General features: G+C 42.5%; 1 protein-coding gene across 1 annotated transcript in view; it reads left to right on the forward strand.

Moving 5' to 3' along the window:
• Positions 1-721: 721 nt before the first annotated feature.
• LOC140324871 (E3 ubiquitin-protein ligase TRIM11-like) overlaps positions 722-1,934 on the forward strand; it is an 18,894-nt gene continuing 17,681 nt past the window's right edge. The window contains exon 1 of the mRNA XM_072402994.1: positions 722-938. Coding sequence (XP_072259095.1) covers positions 771-938 — 168 coding nt within the window. The 5' untranslated portion in view covers positions 722-770. The remainder of the gene's footprint in view (positions 939-1,934) is intronic.

Below are 1,934 nucleotides of genomic sequence, written 5' to 3' on the forward strand. Positions count from 1 at the left end.
GGAATCTATGTCATTATTTATACATATAGGCCTTCTGTGACGTTATTTATATTTATGTAATCGTAGGTGTGCTGATTCACTTTTAACAGATGCATTTATATTCTGTTTTGCACATTTACTGATTGCCACATCTGGGTGATCGTGTCTGGATGAACGGGACTACGGGGAAAATGAGGGGGGGGGGGGTGTACCGGTTCTGAGAGTGATTTCCTCAAGTTTATAACTGTTTTGAAGGCTTCACCTTTTGTTGACTTGAGGAAGGGACCCTGTGCAACCCCCAAAACCTTGGCTTTCCAAACACATTGTGACATCGCTTTCACAATAAAGGAAGAATCCTGTACATTGGAGTGCTGGGGACTTCATCTTCTGTTTATTAGAGGAAATCTTTGCAATGGAAAATTTCCTTTCACCTCCTGTTCTGTGTATAGAAGAATGAAAATCTTTTTGTGGCTGCAACATCTGAAGAATGCCATCAAATTGCATGTCATGGGGGGTATGAGAGGTGTGGTATATGTGTGCAGTGTATAGTGTGAGGAGGATAAGACCACTGTCTGCATTCCATTGCTTCTCCTTTCCCATCTGTCCATTTCTGAAAATCTAATATTGGGATTTATGTTTTCCTTCACTGAACAAAGCTTCCTCTTCTGTGCTGAGATCTCAGTGTCACATAGTACAGATCTCAACCTGTATAGTACAATGTGACACACCCAGCCCCATTCTATTCCGGAGTCACAGAATTTCACTTTCATTTCTCCCTTCTTCTATCAGCGATGGCGTCTGCTTATCTGAGAGCTGAGCTGAAATGTTCTATCTGTCTGAACATTTATACAGATCCTTTAACCCTGAAATGTGGACACAACGTCTGCCGGGTCTGTATTGCCCGTGTGCTGGATACACAGGAGGGGTCTGGAGATTATTCCTGTCCTGAATGCTGTCCTGTACCTGCTGTTATATCCTGTCTGCTGTGTGAGGTTTACCTGTGTGATAAACACCTGAGAGTCCACAACAAGGGACCAGAACACATCTTATGTGACCCCACTGATGCAATGAGAGACACTGGGATGGATTGAGATGAGAGAAAAATAGAGCCAAGAACATTTCAGCTGGGGGCTCGTCCGGGATAGAGCACACAGACTTCAGTAAGTACGGGAATTCCTCCCTATTGGGTTGGGAACTTTCTTACTTCTTTCCGAATAATTTCTGTTAGGTTTTGGGCTTTTATCTTGAATCCATTAGGGGAAATTTATGAAAGGTTAGAATACCTATCCTTAGAGAGGATAGGCATCGTTATAGGACTAATTGTATAAGTCCTCACATGTAGACCTGTATGCACGTCTATTAGGGATTCTTTAGGGAAGAATCAGTATAGTGCATTTTTTAAACACATCCCAGTTTTTCTTATGGTCATATTCACTTTTGCTGTTGTCTGCCTCAGTCTTTGTGAATATAGCAGATGTTGTTTAAGTCACATGGTCTCATTTTGTCCATCTACTTCTTCTCTTTCTCTCCTCTATTGCGTAGAAGTATAAGATAATGTGTTTGTATGACACAAGTGTCCAGGTGGTAAATGTACGGACCAGGGTCATTGAAGGTTTTGTCAACAAGGTGTAAGATGCACCACTTCCTCCGCTAGGTCTTATTGATTGTTGACCCGAGACAGGTGAAAGCACGGCGACACCGAGTTGGGTGCCTATGTCATGTTACTTAATTGTTGTGTATGAATATTATTAGAAAAGAGAAAGGGGGATATTGGAACGGATATTATTAGAGCTGTAGTACGATCAGGTTATAACTTACATGTATGGTCTGCCACTAGGGAGAGTCTCCGTTGGTACACTAAACCATGACCCGGGGAGCTCGGACCTTCTAGCCCATCCCTTATAAACACCATTGTCATAACTACCTTCTACTACCAAACCTCCCCCTGCATACCA

This window comes from Pyxicephalus adspersus, chromosome 2 (genome assembly GCF_032062135.1).
Source record: "Pyxicephalus adspersus chromosome 2, UCB_Pads_2.0, whole genome shotgun sequence".
In the NCBI taxonomy this organism is placed as follows: Eukaryota; Metazoa; Chordata; class Amphibia; order Anura; family Pyxicephalidae; genus Pyxicephalus; species Pyxicephalus adspersus.